This window comes from Marmota marmota, unplaced genomic scaffold (assembly GCF_001458135.2).
Source record: "Marmota marmota marmota unplaced genomic scaffold, marMar, whole genome shotgun sequence".
In the NCBI taxonomy this organism is placed as follows: domain Eukaryota; kingdom Metazoa; phylum Chordata; class Mammalia; order Rodentia; family Sciuridae; genus Marmota; species Marmota marmota.
The window spans coordinates 11,506,294-11,526,229 of record NW_026000222.1 but is presented as its reverse complement, the minus strand read 5'-3'; the positions used below and the strand labels follow the sequence as shown (position 1 = coordinate 11,526,229).

General features: G+C 44.3%; 1 protein-coding gene across 2 annotated transcripts in view; it reads left to right on the top strand.

The window, feature by feature from the left end:
* The first annotated feature begins 18,238 nt into the window (after window positions 1-18,238).
* The window catches only part of LOC107150907 (immunoglobulin alpha-2 heavy chain-like), a 9,585-nt gene continuing 7,887 nt past the window's right edge, over window positions 18,239-19,936 (top strand). For both annotated transcript variants that reach the window (XM_015496080.2, XM_015496079.2), the window contains exon 1: window positions 18,239-18,495. In XM_015496080.2, coding sequence (XP_015351566.1) covers window positions 18,408-18,495 — 88 coding nt within the window. In that variant the 5' untranslated portion in view covers window positions 18,239-18,407. The remainder of the gene's footprint in view (window positions 18,496-19,936) is intronic.

The following is a 19,936-nucleotide window of genomic DNA, read 5'->3' as shown; positions in this document are numbered from 1 at the left end:
CCATTCTGAAGGCATTCTAGTCACTTCATTAAATGGAACCTGACTCTAGAGCCTTGGTGATATTGGACACACAGGATCAGAACACTTCTGCCTTTTGTGAACACAGTATCAACACTGTGTGCTATATTTCTAGCCAGCTGGGTTTCAATCAGTGTTTTCTATTATGTTATTAGGTGTGAAAATGAATAAACACTTCCTCATGCTTTGTCCAATTGTGAAATGTTCTTCCACCACATTAACTTGGTACAGTGTAAGTATTTGTAATCTCAAAGTGTAAATTATGTGTATAAAACCATTTGTACCTGTGAAACCAAAGTGTAAGAAAGAATTTGAAGCCAGGCATGGTGATGCACACCTGTAATCCCAGTGGCTTGGGAGGCTGAGGCGGGAGAATCACAAGTTCAAAGCCAGCCTCAGCAACTTAGCGAGAACCTAAGCAACTTAGTGAAACCCTGTCTCTAAATAAAACATAAAAAGGGCTGGGGAGGGCTGGAGTTGTGGCTCAGCAGTAGAGCGCTCACCTAGCATGTGCGAGGCCCTTGGTTCGATCCTAAGCACCACATAAAAATAAATAAAGGTATTGTGTCCAACTACAACTAAAAAATATATATATTTTTTAAAAAGGACTGGGGATATGGCTCAGTGGTTAAGCACCCCTGGGTTCCATCCCTGGTACCAAAAACAAAAACAAAAATAATTTAGAAACTGAGGTAAGAAGATGCAGGCATTAATTTGATACTCCTTGCAGTGCTGCTGTGAGTGGGATAGGAGCACCTCCACCCTCTTTCTGTAGTTATTATTGCTGTCACTACACTTGACAACCTGCCTACTGTTGATTCACAGTACCAATGTGACATGACCCACCGCTCATGTATATCTGAGTCCATGTTTGTGTGGAAAATGGGGGATGTGTGTTCTTGCTCATACCTGTGGGAAGAGAAGCAGCGAGTGCCTTTTCACTATCCCCACCTCCACCAAGCAGCCTGCGCAATGGTTTCATTAATGAGGTTCTTGGCATAAAGTTAGTTAGAAGAGATCGAAATAAAACACACAGACTCAGTTACCTTATTTCTATTGCCAGGTCCGAGACGGCTCCCCTCTCTGGCTCCGACCTCTAACCGCCCAGCAGGGCAGCAAGGATTACTCAGGGCTAGCAGGAGAGAGAGAGAGAGTGAACACGCCAGGGAGTAGCCTTTTATTGGGGAACAAGAAATTCAGGGGATAATTCCATCCAATGAAGGTTGAGGGGGGACTGCACTCCAAGGTCAGGGTCAGTGATTGGGCCCCCGGGGTCAGTGGTCAGTCACACCCCCACACGGACGGGTTCTCTCATCAGGAAAGGGCCGGGAAAATTCCGACACAGCCAGAAGCCTCAGACCCTTAACGGGAGCCGCCCAGTCACGTGTCAGGATGGCTTCCCACACCCACCTTCCCTGCCGCAACCACAGTGCACTTGTAGCTGCCCTGCTGGGTGTCATGCAGCTATTAGAGTCTGGATCAAGCAAAATGATAGTACAGTGTGCTTCCTGGCCAGGCTGTGTGCCAGAACTAAGCCCAAGGCTTGTAAGTGACAGTGTCCCTACTTCACCAAGGAAAGTGAGGCTTAGAAAAGTATATTCTCAATGTACTTTTGAGAAATAATGACCCAGGCTTAGTGACTCATGCCTATAATACCAGTGACTTAGGAGGCTGAAGCAGGAGGATTCCAAGTTCAAGGCCAGCCTCAGTAACCAAGCTGGACCTTAAGCAACTAAGGACACCCTAACTCAAAATAAAAAAAATAAAAAGAACTGAGATGTAGCTCAGTAGTAAAGTGCTCCTGCATTCAATCCCCAGTTACAAGAAAAATGGAAAAAATGATGAAAAGCAGGACTCACCTGCAAGTTTTTATTTTTATTTTTTGGTACTGGAGATTGAACCCAGGAGTGCTTAACCACTGAGCCGCATTCCCAGCCCTTTTTCTTTTTCCTTTTTTTTCCTTTTTTTTTTTTTTTGAGACAGGAACTCACGAAATTGCTAGGCTGGCCTCAAACTTGTAATCCTCCTGCCTCAGCCTTCTGAGTTACTGGGATTACAGGTGAGCCATGCCCAGCTCCTGTAAGTGTTTTAACATGTGAAAGAGTGACCTATTCAAGTAAGAGCTAAATATCATGGTACAGACCAAGGATGCTGCCTTAGAATTGTCTGAGGAATCTAAAACAATATCCTTTGAGTGAATTGGAATCAATAAGACTGAAGAACAAAATATTTCTTTCTTTCTTTCTTTTTTTTTTTGGTATCAGGAATTAAACCCAGGGGCATTTAACCACTAAGCCACATTCCCAGCCTTTTTAAAAATTTTCTATTTTAAGACAGTCTTGCTGAGTAGCTCAGGACCTCACTAAATTGCTGAGGCTGGCTTTGAACTTAAGATACTCCTGCTTCAGTCTCCTGAGCTGCTGGGATTATAGGCATGTGCCACTGCACTTGGCCTATTTAATTTTTTTTAATATTTATTTTTTAGTTGTAATTGGACACAACACCTTTATTTCACTTATTATTTTTTTATGTGGTGCTGAGGATCGAACCCAGGGTCTTGCACGTGCGAGGTGAGCGCTCTACTGCTGAGCCACAACCCCAGCCCCTGGCCTATTTAATTTTTATGACAATCCTAGAAGATAGCTTTGGGCAGACAATGTAGTCTCAGATGCAGCTTGACCCTCCTGGGCCACACAGCTAGTAAGGAAGAACTGAGAACAGAATTCTCAAAAGTCGTACAGGCCAAGGCTGCCCAGCTGAATCATGATCATTGCATTATACCATAAGTCAGATGACCAGGAGGGAATCTGAGGCTGGAGTGACCCAATGACTGGAAACAGAGTGGCAAAAAAGAGCTGATGATGTAACAGGAAACAGCCGACTGGCCTGGATGATTGGATATTGTCTTCAGTTTCTCATTCCCTCCTGCAGGTGACCTTGCAGTGCATGACACGGTGAAGCATATTTCCAGTCGTGCTGACAGTTGGTAGCATGGCTTCCGCCATCCACGTGACCATTTTCCTTAAGGTGGGCAGAAGCCACAGTGGGTGAGTCTGCAGGCACTGTGCATTTTCATAACTCTTGCCAGTCATCTCAAAAACATTCCGAGTAGCCACTGAATCAGAGGTTGAGAGCTGCATGAAACAGACCTGCACTCTGCCTAGAGCCAACCTGATGATCCAAGTCAGAGACAGAAGGAGGCAGGCCACATGCAGTCACTCACAGATCCGCAAGTGTGACACCCAATGCTAAGTTTCAGACTTCTGGCACTGACTTCTGGGCTGGTTTATTATGTAGACATTTTTGCAGTTCAAATAAAGGAATTCTTTATTTGTTTCAAGTTTTGAACTCAGTGGTCTTTATTCTGTTTCTCCAAATAATTGTTGAGCTGCTTCACTGAGAATCCTGTAGGCTAACACGTCTGCAACCATCTCTTCATCCTGTTTTCCGAATCTCCTTTCAGTTTCATGAACAGTGAATCAAGCCAGAAACATGGGAATCTCCTGGCATCTCCTGTCTCACCTCTGCCTCCACCTCCAATTTCCTCACCATCTCATGTCTATTCTGCCACGATGTCCCTGCTCCCACTTCTGTAGTTGGGATTTGTCATGCCTTACTCCGATGGTAATCTCTTTCATGTTTATCCTTCTCAGATCATCTCATCATGTGGCTGGCACTGGTGCTTCAGGGTATGCAGACAACCCTGGGTATGATGCCGGGCTGAATCCAGGTCATTCTCCCCCATTGGGGGCTGGATCTCATCTGGCATCCTGCTCTGGAGCCTCACAGAGATGTCTGCCATATCCAGTATGCTCACCAGTATGCCCTCCTGGCACCTATCCTGCTGTGCTACGGAAACTTCTCAATTTTTTTTTTTTGTGTGTGTGTTCATGTGCATGTGTGGTACCGGAATTTGAACCCATTTTAAATTTTAAGACAGGATCTTACCAAGTTGCTGTAATCCTCCTGCTTCAGCCTCCTAAATTGCTGGGGAGACAGGCATTTGCCACTGGGAAAGTTCCCAATTTAGAATTATAGAACCCCCAACTTGTCCTCTGTCAGGCAAAAACTCAGCCCCGGACCCTTTTGTCTCCTCAGTGGAGTTTTTCCTGTCCCAGGAGAACAGGCCTCCTCTGGTGTCCCTCTGTACTCTTTCCTAATGTGTCTTTCCTACTGGCTGGGTCTCTTTGAAACTGGAACACCTAGCATTGTGCCTGCATTTCACAGATGATGAAATAAAAGAGGGGGTGGGTAAAAGAGAGACAAAAAATCTTTGAAATTTTTCAAGGTTGAAAAAATTTTTAATGGCTTTAAGGTTTTTAAATGTTTGCCAATCTTTAAAATGAAGATCATGCTGGAATTGCTTCACAGACCAAATGGGATTTGCTGAGTACATTTGCCCACATGTATTGACCAGTAGGTGGCGCTGGGGCCTATGACTTGAGGTTTCCCAGGTTCACAGTCCCTCCCATTGAATTGACTGGTTTAATTAGAAACCCAAGTCTGACTAATAAAATCTCCCTCCAAGGGTTGAAAACCCCATGTGGTTTCTAAAACATAGGAGGCAATGAGATGAGACTCCTTTGGGCAGCCTTGACAAGAGGGCTGTACTCTTTTTCTAGCTGCAGGTTCCCATGAAAGGCTCTGCTAAGTCAGGGATCCTAAGACCCTGTAGGAGTTCTGAGGCATCATCTGACTCAGGCCCTCAGCGTCCTGGTTGGTGAAGAGCATGACCTTGGGCTCGACTTGGCCTGGACCTGAATGCCACTGTTGCCTCTCTGTTGGTCTATGACCTTGTGCAGTTGCCTTTCTTAAATCTCCATATTAGAATTTTTTTTGAGAAACAGAATCAAAAAAGAAATATATACACAGAGAAAAGTGAAAGAGAAAGTGAGATTTATTTTAAGGAAATGTGATCGTAGAAGTTGGCAAATCTGAAATCTGTAGGGAAGGCTAGGAGCCTGGAAAGTCCAGGAAGAGCTGAATTTACCACCTCAAGTTCAAAGACAGTGCAGAGGCAGAATTCCTTCATTTCAGGGGATCTTTGTCTTTTCTCTTTAGACCTTGAACATGTGATGGAGAGTAATCTGCCCTATTCAAAGTCTATTGATTTAAATGTTAATCACATCCAAAAAATACCTTCACAACAAACAGTGTCTTGACTGGAGTTTGAAAAATATTTGGCCACAATGGCCTGGAAACTTGACACATAAAATTAACCATCATGACATCCACCTACTTGCTTGAAAATGGGAAATAACAGGTTTTTGTTTTGTTTTGTTTGTTTTTGTGAGACTCAATATGTGACAACATTGTTCTGCTCTTATGTTGCTCTGACATGGTTAACTGTGTGACCTGGCCTCTGAGATTTCCAGATTGTGGGATATGGTAAGGAATGGGCAAAACTGACCCAACATGAGTTCAACAAACTCCATGTAAGATAAATGGCATGTCTGAATGCATCAAAGACAAGCTGTCAATAGGCAAAGTGAAAGTTGGGCAAACAGGAAAAGAACTTCCTCATCATATGCCGGGGGCTCAAGATTCATAGCTGAATCCTCATCAGAAACAGTGGGGTAAGAAGGCAATAGGAGCTGGGTGTGGTGGGGCACACCTGTAATCCCAGTGGCTTGGGAGACTGAGACAGGAGGATCCCTAGTTCAAAGCCAGCCTCATCAGCTTAGTGAGGCCCTAAGCAACTCAGTGAGACCCTGTCTCTAAATAAAATACAAAATAGGGCTGGGGATGTGGCTCAGTGGTTGGGTGCCCCTGAGTTCAATCCCCTGTATTCCCCCAAAGAAAGAAGAAGGCAAGGAGTGGCATGACTAAAGTGCTGGAAGAAAAAAAAAATCAACTAAGAATTCTATACTCAGCAAACCATCCTTAAAATGAAGATGAGCCAGGTGTGATGGTGCACCCCTGTGCTCCCAGCACCTCGGGAGGCTGAGACAAAAGGATGGTGAGTTCAAAGCCAGCCTCAGCAACTTAGTAAACCTTAGCAACTTAGCAAAATCCTGTTTCAAAAAATAAAAAGGGGGGGCTGGGGATGTGGCTCAAGCGGTAGCGCGCTTGCCTGGTGTGCGTGCGGCCCAGGTTCGATCCTCAGCACCACATACAAACAAAGATGTTGTGTCCACCGAAAACTAAAAAATAAATATTAAAATTCTCTCTAAAAAAAAATAAATAAAAAATAAAATAAAAAGGGGGCTGGGGTTGTGGCTCAGCGGTAGAGCACTCGCCTCTCACTTGTGAGACCCTGGGTTCGATCCTCAGCACCACATAAAAATAAATAAACAAAGACTAAAAAAAGAGGCTTTTGCAAAATGTATCTTTAAAAAAAATAGATAAATAATAAAAAGGGCTGGGGAGGGACTGAAGTTATAGCTCAATGATAGAGCACTTGCCTAGCACATGTGAGGCACTGGGTTCAATCCTCAACACCACATAAAAATAAATAAAATAAAGGTATGTGTTCATCTACAACTAAAAAAGAAAAAGGCTGGGGATATGGCTTAGTGGTTAATCACCCCTGGGTTTAATCACTGGTACCAAAAAAAAAAAAAAAAGTCAATCTGGAAGATGCAATTTATATAATTGTATAATTTATATAATATATATATATAATTTATAGTTATATAATTTATAGTTATATAATTTACATATAGTTGTACAATTTATATAATTGTATAATGATGTAATTTACAATTATAAATGTATATTAACCTAAAAATAGAGCCCCCCCGCCAAAAAAAAAATGACAATTGAAGGGACAAGTAAACAGTTCAGAATTATAGTTGGAAACTTCTCTTAAATACTACCTCATTCTCAAGCCTAAAGTAGGAGGATTGCAAATTCAAGGACAGCCTGGGCATATAGCAAGACTGTTGCCAAATGGGTATGTGGCTTAGTGGAAGACCATTTGTCTAACAGGTGCAAGGTCCTGGGTTCAATCCCCAGTACTGAGGGAAAAAAATCAATAAAAATATAGGTTGGAATAGCTCGGCCAACCAGCTTGCCCTTACTGACATCTGTAGAACACCCTCCTGAACCACAACAGGCTGCTCATTCTGTTCAACACATGTGGAGCATTGTCCAGGGCATGCTGTGTGCCACGACACAATACAAGTCCAAATAAATTGTAAAGGACTGAAATTATGCAAAGTGTGTTCTCCAACAACAAGGGAATTCAATTATAAATCAAAATTGGAAGGAAATAAGCAGATTACACAAATACTTGAAAATTTGCCTATTTTAAGTAGCCAACAAGTCAAAGACAATAATTAGGAAAATTCATGTTTGGAAGGAAATGAAAATGAAATGTAGTGTGTCAAAAGTGTGTGGAGATGCAACTAAAAAAATTACATATATATATATATATATATTTTTTTTTTTTTCCCTGTGTCACAGATTCCCTCCTGAGATAGGGTCTCATGCTGTCCAGGCCAGTTTCAAACTCATGGCCTCAAGTGATCTTTATGCCTCTGCCTCCCAAGTAGCTGGGATTACAGGTGTGATACCACTCCCAGCTTTATTTATTTATTTGTTTTAGTTGCAGATGGATGCAATATCTTTCTTTCTTTCTTTCTTTATGCTGTGGATGGAACCCAGTGCCTCACATGAGCGAGGCAAGGCTCTACCGCTGAGCTATAACCCCAGCCCCTTATTTATTTATTTATTTATTTATTTATTTATTTAGAGAGTGTTTTAATATATTTTTTTAAAGTTTTCGGTGGACACAACAACTTTATTTTATTTTTATGTGGTGCTGAGGATCGAACCCAGTGACCCACGCATGCCAGGCGAGCGCACTACCGCTTGAGCCACATCTCCAGCGCCCCTTTATTTATTTTTTGATACTGCGGATTGAACCCAGGGTGCCCAGACTTTTTATTTATTTATTTATTTTTTTATTTGGGACAGAGTCTCACTAAGTGGCTTAGAGCCTTGGTAAGTTGCTGAGGCTGGCTTTGAACTTGAGATTCCCCTGCCTCCGCCTCCTGAGCTGCTGGAATCACAGGTGTGCACCACCACACCTGGCACTACTCCTGACTTTAAAGGAAAATCTATAGCTTTGAAAAACCATGAGGCTGGCCTCTCTCCGCTATACAGAGATGGCCCTTATTTGTCAGCTCTGACAAACTCTCGTGTGTGGGGAAACAAAAAAATATTATGAGGCTGTGAGGATGGAGTTCTGTGGTAGAGCCCTTGCCTATCATGCACTGGGCCTCAGGTTTGATCCCCAGCACCGCAAAAACAAACAAATGTAGAGTTCCCCTCCCTTCTCCAAACTCAGTAAATTCCAGAACTATGGACCTGACAACACACTTGCTTGTTTTAGACGACACTGGTGGCAAACACCAGTAATCCCAGTGACGCAGGAGCCTCGAGGTTACACTCAGCAATTAGCGAGGCCCTAAGCAATTTAGGGAGACCCTGTCTCAAAATAAAAAAGGCCTGGGGATGTGTCTCAGTGGTTAAGCACCCCTGTGTTCAATCCCCAGTACTGAAAACTTACCTTGTTTTAATGGTCTAAATGTCAGTTGAGCCATGCAGGCCATGGGGTGTACTATAATTTTATTTGTTACGTTTCCTTTTCCTGAAAATATCTTTATTTCACCTTCACATTTGAAGAACACATTTGGCCTATATAGAATTTTGGACCAATGTGGTTCCCCCCCCCCCCGCCGCCTTTCAGCACCCAAAAATCTTCTTCTGGCCTCCAGAATCTGGGGAGTACAAGACAAGTACAAGTCCTTGTTGCCTGAGTGAAGTTTGTTCTTTTTCTGTTTTCAAGATTTTCCATAGTGGGACAGTGTTTTCTTCCAGTGTCTCTTGTTGGGGTTAACTGTACTTCTTTCTTTCTCTCTTCATCAAGTTACTTCTCTCTCTCTTATTCACATTTGGTGATTTCTATTTATCCATCACCATCTTCACTGTTTCCTTCCTCATTTCTATTTTATTAGAAATAACACTGGTGATTTTTTTTTCTTTTCAGATGAATCCTATTTGTTCTAAGATGTCCCTTTTTCTCTTTCTCTTCTGAAATTTCCTAGTTTCATTCTCCTCCTCCTCCTCCTTTTATTTAGCAAAAGCACATTTCCCCGGGCTTCATGGCACACACCTATAATTCCAGCAACTCAGGAGGCTGAGGCAAGAAAATCACAAGTTCAAGGCCAGTCTGGGCAACTTACTCTAGCAACTTAATTTTGTCTCAAATTTTTTTTTTTTGTCTCAACAAGTTTTGTCTCAAAATAAAAAATCAAAATGGCTTGCAGTGCAGCTCAATGGTAAAGAGTTCCTGGTTTCAATCTCTAGTACAAAAAAAAAAAAAAGAGCATATTTTCCTTTACTTCATTGAGTGCATATTCGAGAGTAGCTGCTTTAATGTTCTCATCTGCTAATGTCACTAGTTGGACCACCCTGGAGCTGACATCACTTGATTGTCTTTTCTTTTCTTTAAAATATTTATTTTTTAGTTTTCGGCAGACACAACATCTTTGTTTGTATGTGGTGCTGAGGATCGAACCCAGGCCGCACGCATGCCAGGCGAGCGCGCTACCACTTGAGCCACATCCCCAGCCCCTGATTGTCTTTTCCCTTGACAGTGTGTCATATTTTCCCTGGCTCTTTGTGTCTTAAATCCTGGACATTGTGAATATTACATGTGTAGTGTCTAAGTTCTCTTATATTGCTCTAAAGAGTATTGATGTTTTGGTTTTAGCAAATGATAAATTTTGTTACATTTAAGGTGCAGGTTTTCATGCTTGTGATCTTCAGTGGCTCTGACCTCAATTCAGTGAAAATGCATATGCATTTTCCAGGGGCAGCCAGAGGCTTGGGGAAGTTTTTACATCGAATTAGGAGTTCCCCCTTTTTAGTTCTCTGTCAGCCCACTTACCCTGAGCTGCCATCCCTGTTACCAAAAACACCTGGGATTTACTATGGGAGTTCAGCTGCCATGTCTCATGTCAGTTTGCTCCAAATAATCTTGATTTTCTTCAAAAACTGCCTGCCTGTGAGAGTCTTCCAGGGCTCCCAGGAAGTTGCCATTTGAATAGCATCCAGAGGGCACCATTGGTGATTTGGGGAATTTATATATATATTTAGTTGTTGATGAATCTTTTCTTTTCTTTTTTTTTTTAGTTGTAGATGGACACAATATCTTTATTAATTTATTTGTTTTTATGTGGTACTGAGGATCAAACTCAGGGTCTCACGCATGCAAGGCAAGTGCTCTACCACTGAGCCACAACCCCAGTCCGGGAATGTTGGTTTTTAAAGAGTTTTCTCTTCTCCAACGGAAGTTGACATCCCACCTCTCAAACACTTTAGCTTTCATGTCATTAACTAGAATTTGGTCTTTATTTAGAGTTTTGTTTTTTAGTAAAAGTCACTTTCAATGAAAGCACAAGTGTACTATTTCCCTTTTTGTCTATTTCTTTGGACAAATTGAAGTACGTGTGCCTCTTATTCTTTTAAGCAATATCTCTCTTTAAATGGACTTACTTAAAAACTTACCTATGTAAATCGCTCTCCTTGCCTCCGAGGCCTGGCTTGAGGCTGTCTGAGGGGCCCCTCGGGTTTTATCTGCCCACCCATCAGTTATGACAGCCCTGTCTGCTGTGGGTTTCCTGTTTCTCACCTGACGGTGGTCACTGCTAGCAATGTTCTTTTCCCTTCAACAAACAATCGAATCTATTTCACCGCTCTTGTGAACACTTTTGGGACACTTAGTTATGTTGATGTCACTGAGCAAAGTCTGCTTTGCCTTTGCCCTGAAGAAGCCTGCCCTCAGCAGGCACTCCGATGCCAACATTGAGAAGCTCCCCCCTCAGTCCAGTGGATTTCTTTATGGTATCCTGGGTCACTTACCATGCCCTGCCTGTGACTGGTGAGATGCTGGCCTCCCCCAGCTCACCCACTCAAAGCACAGCAGGCCCTTGAGCTGACTTGTCATTTGCTCTGAGTCACAAGTCTAGCAGGTGCTTTATGTTCCATGACTTGTTCTTCAGTTGAGTCTTTTTTTTTTTTTTTTTGTACCCGGGATTCAACCCAGGGGCACTTAACCACGGAGCCACATCATCCTCAGCCATATATATATATATATATATTTTTTTTTTTTTCGACTTTTTTGAGTTGCTTAGGGTCTTAAGTTGCTGACGCTGGCTTCAAACCTGATATCCTCCTCCCTCAGCCTCCTGAGCCACTTGGATTACAGGCATGCACCACCACACCTGGACAGTTTAAAGTCTTTTTTTTTTTTCACAGTGAGGCTTTTGAAAAGTTTTTGTAGGGTCTGGGGTTGTGGCTTAGTGATAGAGGACTCACCTAGCATGTCTGAGGCCCTGAGTTCGATCGTCAGCACCACATATTGCATGTTTCCATTGATAGAAAATGTCCAGAGTAGAGGTATTATGTCCAGCCACAACCAAAATAATAAATAAATAAAAATTTTTGTAGATGGACAGAATGCCTTTATTTTATTGTTTATTCATTTATTTATTTTTATGTGGTGCTAATGATCGATCCCAGTGCCTCACACATGCCAGTCAAGCTGTGCCACTGAGCTCCAGCTCCAGCCCTAAGGGTCTTAATACACATTTTCTTTCCTATCGGCTGCAACTAAAGCTGAATGACACAAACTGTAACCTAATAAAAGCAATAACAGGACAGCAGCTGATTGGAGGGCTGCAAATGGACATGTTTTTGACAACCTATAAGATGCAAGTGCTGGACAATTCCTGATGGAAGCTCTTTTTTGTGTGGGGTGGGGGGTTACCTGGGATTGAACTCAGGGGCATTCGACCACTGAGCCACATCCCCAGCCCCATTTTGTATTTTATTTAGAGACAGGGTTTCACTGAGTTGCTTGGTGCCTCGATCTTGCTGAGGCTGGCTTTGAACTCAAGATCCTCCTGCCTCAGCCTCCTGAGCTGCTGGGATTCCAGGTGTGTGGCACCACGTCTGGCTCTGGTGGGAGCTCTTTGAAGTTCAAACCAAAGTTGGGATCTACCTACCAATTGCTTCACAGTTTGCCCCCTTCTTTGAGACAGAAAGGAACTGAAAACTCTCCATGTTAGCCATCCATAGACCCCTTCACAGTGGTGTCTGCTGCTTGAAGGAATGATCCTTAACACTTGTGCCTGGCTAGTGCCACATCATATCAGGCTACCTATGGAAAGGTTTACTTCAGGGCTGTCTGGGACTTACCCCTTTCTTTTATAGGACAGGAGTCAGTGGGCCCTGTTAGGTAACTGAATGGTTGTAACATGCTTTGTAAACTAGGTGTCAAAAGTTTGTACATGAATGTTCATAGCAGCATTTTTTCACAATAGCCAAGGGCACCAGGCAAAATAATCCAAATGTTCACCAACTGACGAATGGGTAAATAAAACTCAGTATGGGGGTGCTGGGGTTGTAGCTCAGTGGTAGAGTGCTTGCCTAGCATGTGAGAGGCACTGGGTTCAATTTTCAGAACTGCATATAAATAAATAAAATAAAAGTCCATTGAAACTAAATTTTTTTTAATTAAAAAAAAACTCAGTATAAGGGCTGGGATTGTGGCTCAGTGGTAGAGTGCTTATCTAGCACATGTGAGGCACTGAGTTTAATCCTCAGCACCACATAAAATAAACAAATAAAGGTACTGTGTTTATCTACAACTAAAAAAAATATTTTCAAAAACTCAGTATAGCCATACCATGGAATATTATTCAGCAATAAAAAGGAATGAAGCTCTGATATAGGCCACAGCATAGACGAACCTTGAACACATCATGCTAAGTGAAAGAAGCCAGATAAAAAAGGCCACATACTATATGGTTCCATTGACAGAAAATGTCCAGAGTAGAAGAATTCACAGAGACAGGAAGTAGATTCCTGGGTTTAAGGAGTTAGGAGAAATGTATACTTTAAATGGTGGGTTGAGTGGTATGTGAGCTCTGTTTTGCTAGAGCTAACTGTAACAGATATCAGGTTTATGACCCCATGTAGCAGGTGACCACCTACTGTACACTGTGGGCCTCCGTCATCACCACTTGTATGAAGGTATCCAGGACTTGCATCTGGAGCTCTTTGGTTCCCTGATTTTTTACATCCATCAGGTGCTCTGGCCTTGCCCACCTCTTCCCTCCAGAGCAACGTTCACCAGTGTTAGCACCTTGTGTTCCTGTGGCCGTCGTCTCTGCTCAGGGAGCTCCATGGGAAGAAGGGCACCAGGCACCCTCAGTCAGGCCTGGAGAGTCTGCACCACTACTGGTCAACAGACCCCTGACCTCAGGTTCCCTAGATGCAAAATGATGGGCCAGGGCCCATGACACAGGCCCTCCTCAGCCCTGCAGTATGTGATTTTCAAAAATATGGTTGTTTCCTGAACTTGAGCTGCATTTCTATTGGGCCAGTGGAAGAAAGACAAGGTCAGGAAACAGCATTGACCAGTGACCTCTTCAGAATGTCTGTTAGGGGCACTGAGAAGTGGGGACTTGTGGACTTGCCTGGAAGCCATGTCATCATGTTGAGGGAAGGGGCAGATGGAGATTATGGTGCACTGCAGTCTGTCCAAATGCCCCCCTGCAAGGTGGCCACCACTCAGGTTCCAGGACTGGGACTCTGGCCTATTTGAAATCCTAAGTTGGTGGGACAGGGGACTAGCAGGTCCCTCGTACCTTCAAAGGTGCCTGCTCAGTCCAATGGGTGGGGACCCCCTGCATCAAATTTATGAGTAGAGGGAGGTGGTAGACTCCTCACTGGGAGACTTCCAGAGGGGTTACCCCATCTCCATAAGTCGGAGGAGGCTTGAGCATGGGCCAGCCACTCTCTGGGAGTCACTCATATCCATTATTGCTGCCTGAAACCCAAAGTACTGCTTTACCCAGGGACAAACCTATAGCTGCTGGAGGCCAGTGGACTTGGGTCCATTCTGGCTCCAGCTCTTGGCTGTTTGATCTCAGGCATGTTATCACACTCTTTGAGATTAAGTTTCTTTATGTAAAAAATGGACTAACAATATTTATCTGGTGCAGAGTAAAAGTCAGCATATTAAAATTTTAAACTTATTAATAAGTTGAATTTGGGCTGGGGATGTTGCTCAAGTGGTAGCGCACTCACCTGGCATAGGTGAGGCACTGGGTTCGAGCCTTAGCACTACATAAAAATAAAATAAAGATATTAAAAAAATAAGTTGAATTTATCATTTTATCAAAATTTGAATTAAATCTTTAAAACAGTATAGTTAATACAAAAATTCAAATACTCCCAAAAATATACACTAAAAGTTATTCCCTACCCTCATTCTCCTTCCTGAGAAGCCAGTAACACCATCGGGTAAATCTTTTCAGTGTTCTTAGTGATAATAGCTACTGAGGACCAGGGCTTGATGTCAAGGTGGTGCCAAGGAACAGTTCTGCTGTCACCTCTGATTGATGGACAGCATCACCTCTGTTCTGAGAGCAGGAAACAGGCACAGAGTGATGGAAATACCTGACCTGGAAGGAGAAGAGTCAGGATTCAAACCTCCAGATGATTTCAAGTTTGTAAATCTCTGGAACAATAGATATGAGCACCCCTCCATCACACAACCAATGCCTTTTCATCAGGAGCTGGGCCCAGGATGCCCCGTGGGAGAACGAGGGAGGGCACTTCGCTATCTGTACGGATACAGGACAACACTGTAGCTAAAAATCATAGTGGCAGGTGCCAGATTGGGTCTGCTAAGTCCCTTACAAGGATCGCCTCGTTTCAGCCTCTAACAACCCTCTAAGGTAGGCACTACCATTTCCATTTTATAGATGCTAAAACCGAGGCTCAGAGAGGTTAAAGAATTTGGTCAACTTTTTACAGTTTAGAAAAATAAGAGGAGACAAAATTCAGAGCCAGGCAGGCCAAGAGTAGACTGTCCCCTGTGGAGGTGGGTGAAGGTGAGAGGTCAGAGGTAAGAGGAGCAGGAGTGGGCTGGGGATGTAGCTCAGTGAGAGAGCCCCTGCCCAGCACACGGGTTCAATTCCTAGTATCCAGGGGTGTGGGGAGAGCAAGAGGGAGCATTCAGTAGACCCAGAGAATGTAGGGGCCTGAGGAGAGAGGTCCTCATGAGGAAGGGCAGGGGGTGAGAGCTGACAGTGGGCAGCAAGGTTCTGGGGCAGGGCTCCAGGAAACAAGAGCTGATCTGTCTTCTGCAAGTTTATTGAGGGGAAATGATGGGGCACAGGTGGATGACAGATCCAGGTCAGGAGAAGGGACCGCCTGAGGGCTGTTCCAGCCTCACTGTCTAGCAGAACAGCCACCTCCCAGAGTGTGACAAAACAATAATCCTTTGTCTTGTTCTTGAAACTGCGGTGAGACCAGACTGAGTGGCTTAAAGCCGGGGCTGGAGTCCTCTTGCAGTCCTTCCTGCAAACATGGCCAGTGCTCGCTGCTGCGTCCACGTGGGCCTTTCCCTGCAGCTAGGTGACTTCTTCTTCTTTCTTTTTTGTACCAGGGATTGGACCCAGGGGCACTTAAACTCTGAGACACATACCCAGCCCTTTTTTATATCTTATTAGGGACAGGGTCTCCCTGAGTTCCTTAGGGTCTCACAAAGTTGCTAAGACTGAGTTTGAACTTGNTAATGTTCTTCCCAGTTTGCTAGACGTAGGGTGCACATCTGTAATCCCAGCAGCTCAGGAGGCTGAGGCAGGAAGATGGCAAGTTCAAAGCCAGCCTCAACAACTTAGCAAGGCCCTAAGCAACTTAGTGAGACCCGTCTCTAAATAAGATCTAAAAAAGGGCTGGGGATGTGGCTCAGTAGTAAAGCACCCCTCTGTTCAATCTCTGGTATGTGTGTGTGTGTGTGTATTCATTCCCCAGTTTTAATGATATTGGCCAAATTATATTGTTACATCGTGTGCATATATGAACATATAACAACAAATCCCACTATTATGTACAACTATAATGCACTGATGCAAATAGGGAAAATAAATAGATAAATGGAATTGCCTTTATTTTATTTTTTTAAAAAATATTTATTTTTTAGTTGTAGTTAGTCACAACTAAAATTTATTTATTTATCTTTATGTGGTGCTGAGGATCAAACCCAGGGCCTCACATGTGCTAGGCAAGCATTCTACCACTGAGCCACAAACCCAGCCCTGGAATTACCTTTAAAAAAGAAGATTTACCCAGCTTTAAGGGAAGGGGCATAGACCCCTACCGCTTGATGATAAGGTTGACAATGTTACATTTGAAGAAGGGTTTGTGGTATCTGATAAAGGATTTGAATTGAGAACATGTAAAGAACTCAAAATTCAATAATAAGAAAACAAATTCAATAAAAAATAGGTAAAAGACTGAACAGACATTTGACTAAAGAATATATGTGGACAGTAAATCAGCATATGAAAAGATATGCAACATCATTAGTCATTAGGGAATACAAAACAAAACCACCTACACACCTAGTGTAATATCTCAAACAATAACAGTTTTAAAAAGTGACAATACCAGGGCTGGGGTTGTGGCTCAGTGGCAGAGCACTTGCCTAGCATGTGTGGAGCACTGGGTTTGATCCTCAGAACCACATAAACATGAACATAAAATACAGGCAAGCTATCCATCTACAACTACAAAAAAATATATATATTTTTTAAATTGACAATACCAGTGTTGTTGAGAACTCTCTTACCCAGCTACTGTGGGAAACGGTTTGGCAGTTTCTTTGGACATTAAACATCCACATGACCCAGCCTCACAGTTCCAAGGTATTTTTCCAGGAAAAATGTAATCTGAACTAGAGAAAAATAGAGACAACCTAAATGTCCATCAGCAGGTGAATGGAAAAGGAAACTGTAATGTGGCCATACAGGGAAATGCAACTCAGCAATAAAGAAGAATTAACTGTAGACACCCACAACAACACAGGCTGCTCTCAAGATTATTAGGTGGAATGAAAGATGACAAACAAGTGTACATCCGGTATTACTCAATTTCTACAAAAGGCTAGAAAATGCAAACTAGCCTATAGGGATGGTCCATAGGACGGTGGCTGGAAGGGAAGGGAAGGATGGCAAAAAGGAACCAGAGAACTGTTGGGGTGACGGGTATGTTCAATATCTTGGTTGTGATATTTCACAGGTGTAGACATATGTCCACATTTATCTAATTGCATGTTTTTTTTTCAAGGTAATGGGCCTTGTACATGCTGGACAAGCACTATACCACTGAGCCCGTTTAGTTGCATACTTTAAATATGTGCAACTTACTGTGTCAATAGTATCTCAATAAAAAGAAATGACCAATATGAGGATGGAAAAGAAAGCAGAGCCCAGGGGACGGGGTACGTTGTGGGGGCCATCTTGGGAAATATCTCCTTCTCCCAGGGTTTGCCACACTAGGGTGCTGTGTGCTGAGCACTTTACCGCAAGGTCATTGGGCCCACTCAACACTGAGAGGGAGGTAAGAGGTGGTTAAATTATTTATTATTGTTATTTTTAACTCTTATCATTGAGCCACAGTCTTGGGCCCTGGGAGGAAAGGGGGTTCCAGGGCTTGGGTGGCCGAGGCCTCCTTGAGGCCGATAGGAAGCAGAGGTTCCCACTAGAGAGTAACATGGAGAGGCCATGTGTGGTGGACCTCGGGGTGGAGGTCAAGGCTGAAGAGGCAGGGAGGGGCCAGTACCTCCTGCAGTCCCTCCTGCAGCTCGGATAGGGGGAGTCCTCCCTTCTCCTGCTCATATTTGTCCCTTTGGATAAGTAGAAGCCTGGCCTTCGTCCATTCTCTCTCCCTTTGGCAAGTACAACCCAGGTTTCAACTGGGAACTGCCAGAGGTCCACAAAGATCAACTGACACCCCTCTGCCCTCCCTGGCTTCCAGATGATCTGTGCCTGGTCAGCCTCCTGACCACAGTGATTGGCTTGGCAAATAGGTGACCCAGGACACATCAGCGTCAGCACTTAGCTCTAAATAACAGGAAAGAGATCCTCCTTGAGCTGGGGTGGCTCAGCCACTGGGTGCCAGGTAGGTGTCTCTGCCATCTGGAGAGATCCCGCTGAGGGTCAAATGAAACAGATGGCAGAGCAGAGAACAGGACAGGTGGGTTTCTGACATCACTCTCAAAGCCCATGGATCCAGCCAAGGACCGCCCTAGGACTTGGTGGTTTGGGGGGCCAATAAATCGCCTCCTCTGAGTGGGCTGCAGTTGTGTTTCTTTCTTTGCACCTGAAGCAATGCTCTGGGTTTTACCCCAGTGTTACTCCCTCCGGCCCCCAGACCCAGGGGCTTTCCGATACAGCCCCGGATGTTGGCCCACAACTGCCCTGCACCTGTGTCTGCGCCCGCCCTCCACACTAGGGAGGAAGTAGACACCAAGCCTTGATTCTGAGGCCGCAGAAGGGCTGCACTCTGTGTCCTTGGCTGACATGGACATGATAATCCAACCAAGGCTTCTGAGGGGAGCTGCGTCCAGGCCTGGAGTGGCCCTGCTGCTCTTGCTGCTGTTCATCTCAGGTGAGGTCCTCCCTCCCCCCGACGAGATTCTCTCTCTCTCCTTTTTTATGGGGGTAGGGTGGTAAGAGATGAATTCCTGTGAAGGAGCCCATTGGGGGCTTCTTAGGCTGGGGTCAGGAACAGAAGCCATGGGCTGGGGATCCCCTACTGTGGGAGCTTGTGGGTCCCTCACTTGCCTCCCAGTGGAGAACCCAGGACCTGAGGGTGGGAGGGCACTGACAAGGGGAAGCTGAAGGGCAGGAAGAGCCCCTCGAACCAGAGCCAGAGAGGCTGTGTTTTGGAAGGCAGAGGAGGTGGTGGTGGGATCACCTACACAATGCTGTCCTAGGTAGGGCACAGGTATAATAGAAACAGGTGACATCAATCACATTGGATCCTAGGGCAGTTGGGGGGTTGTGTCAGGAGGGGTACCACACTGGAGTGAGCAGGGTCTGCTGGGATGGGGAGCAGAGGTGGAGCAGGGGAGGCTGAGCCCCACTCAGCACAGGCAGACCTGGGCTGGGCAGGTGTGGGTGGGGAGAGGAGGAGGGTGGTGGAGAGGGCACTTTGAGATGTCATACTCCCTCCACAGTGGGGAATAGGGGCAAGGGGCTTGTTCCTCACTGTAATTTGTGGAAATGAGACCAGAGAGCAACTGAACGTGCCCAGACAAAAAACTAGCCTGGGTGGCTTCCACAAGAGGGTGAGGGATACCAAGGACCGAGAGGCTTCCGGGGCTGCTGGGACTGTGGGAGTGCAGGGAACAGGACTAGCCCAGCGAGGTGAGGACAGGAGACTAAAGAAGGAAGTGGTCAGAGTTAAGTGCTGCGGAAAGGTCAAGACGAGACTATTAGGCACAGACTAGGTCTTGGTGTTCGGATGTGGTGGGAGACAGAGGCTTGCTTTTTTCCAAAATGTAAAACCTTCAATTTTTGTTTGTAATAGTAAAGCGTGAAAAATGACATCAAAATGAGTATCCTGGGGCTGGGGTTGTGGCTCAGTGGCAGAGCACTCGCCTAGCACATGCGAGGCCTTGGGTTCGATCCTCAGCACCACATAAAAATAAAAAATAAAGGTATTGTGTCCAACTACAACTCAAAAATAAAATAAGAAGAAAAAATTTAAAAAAAACGAGTATCCTTTACAAGGCATGTGACCTCCTGCACTCCTATCCCCACCCAGTGCCAATCAGTGGTTTCACACACTCACTCCCAGTGATGGAATATGGAATATGGAGCAATGGGTCACAAGCATGTAGGAGAGTTCAGTCCCTCCACGCATTTGCCAAGATGAAAGATTACCTGCTGTTTTATTCTCAGCCTTTCAGGGGCAGATGCTGCTGTCTCCTTGCTTTTCCGATTGAGATTGGGCACTTTGTCATGTTTATTGATTTTATGGATTTCCTCTTTTGTGAAGGATCATTTTTCTGTCGGTTTGTTGATTTTTTTTTTTTTTTTTTTTT